Source organism: Otolemur garnettii, unplaced genomic scaffold, assembly GCF_000181295.1.
Source record: "Otolemur garnettii isolate 467f Iridium unplaced genomic scaffold, OtoGar3 scaffold00018, whole genome shotgun sequence".
NCBI lineage: Eukaryota > Metazoa > Chordata > Mammalia > Primates > Galagidae > Otolemur > Otolemur garnettii.
Genome location: NW_003852413.1, coordinates 6208997 through 6210321, shown reverse-complemented (window position 1 = coordinate 6210321; position 1325 = coordinate 6208997). Strand labels below are relative to the sequence as shown.

General features: G+C 55.7%; 1 protein-coding gene across 1 annotated transcript in view; it reads left to right on the top strand.

Moving 5' to 3' along the window:
* Positions 1-1325, top strand: part of ITGB4 (integrin subunit beta 4) — a 35215-nt gene that overhangs the window by 2652 nt on the left and 31238 nt on the right. Inside the window, 2 exon segments of the mRNA XM_012802843.2 lie at positions 545-641; positions 787-991. Of these exon segments, the coding sequence (XP_012658297.1) occupies positions 545-641; positions 787-991 (302 nt within the window).

Here is a 1325-nt window from a genome sequence, read left to right as displayed (position 1 = left end):
CAGGCGCCCGCCACAACGCCCGGCTATTTTTTGGTTGCAGCCGTCATTGTTGTTTGGCGGGTCCGGGCTGGGGATTCAAACCCGCCACCTTAGGTATATATGGCTGGCACCTTAGCTGCTTGAGCTATAGGCACGGAGACCCCACCCCAATTCTTGAACAGTCCCAGCCAGATCCTGCCACTTCAGAGAAGGCCCAGGCCTGGCAGCCAGCAGAGCCATCTGGCCCTGACAAGGAGGGAAGACACCATACCCTGCCATGAGGCTATGGTGAAGTCTCAGCCCTGCAGACAGCTGGGCTCAGTTCCCCAGCTGCTTCCCACTTGCTGCATGCATTGCTCTAAGTCCCCAAGTCCCCAAGTCCCATTTCCCTCATCTGTAAAGAGGGGCAGCAGCTATTGTGATCACGAACTGATGTCTAACATGCAAAGTGTTAACAACAGATGGCTCTTCTCCTTCTCCCCACTTCTGAGCCAGCCTGGTTCCCCCTCTGTCTATGTGAGGGTGTTGGGGCTCAGCTGTCCCTTTGTTTTCCTGTTGACACCAGCCCGGGTCCTGAGCCAGCTCACCAGTGACTACACTATTGGATTTGGCAAGTTTGTGGACAAAGTTACCGTCCCTCAGACGGACATGAGGCCTGAGAAGTGAGTGACTGACAGGGGTCCTGGATGGGCCACCTCCTCTCTTACCCACACACTTAAAATTCTCCATCTGGTTGAAATGAGTTGGGGGTCCTGAGGTCTGGGGTTCTTCCCACTGATGTGCTCTCTCCCCTCCCACCTCTCTCAGGCTGAAGGAGCCCTGGCCCAACAGTGACCCCCCCTTCTCCTTCAAGAATGTCATCAGCCTGACGGAGGACGTGGAGGAGTTCCGGAATAAGCTTCAGGGAGAGCGCATCTCAGGCAACCTGGATGCTCCCGAGGGTGGCTTTGATGCCATCCTGCAGACGGCTGTGTGCACGGTGAGTGTCAGGGGCTGGTGCTTCTCAGAGGGGGCATGAGCAGCCTGCAATGGGCTCTGAGGCCCTGGAGAGGATCTCCAGAAGCCTGCAGCTCTCTTTCCTTAAGACAAGCTTAGACTTTCTAAATGGCCCTCAGTTATATCTGGGTTTAGATGTGCTGAGAGCCAGGGTCCCCTGGCCTGAGCAGCCGCTGCCTAGTTTTGTACTTGCCAGCAGGGTAGACGTGGACCGTGGGATTCTGGAGTCTTCAGTGCCTGGAGGCCAGTCTCCAGCTGTGCTGGGTAGCTGAAGAGACCACTTTTTCTTTTTTTTTTTTTTTTGAGACAGAGCCTCAAGCTGTCCCCCTGGGCAGAGTGCCGTGGCATTA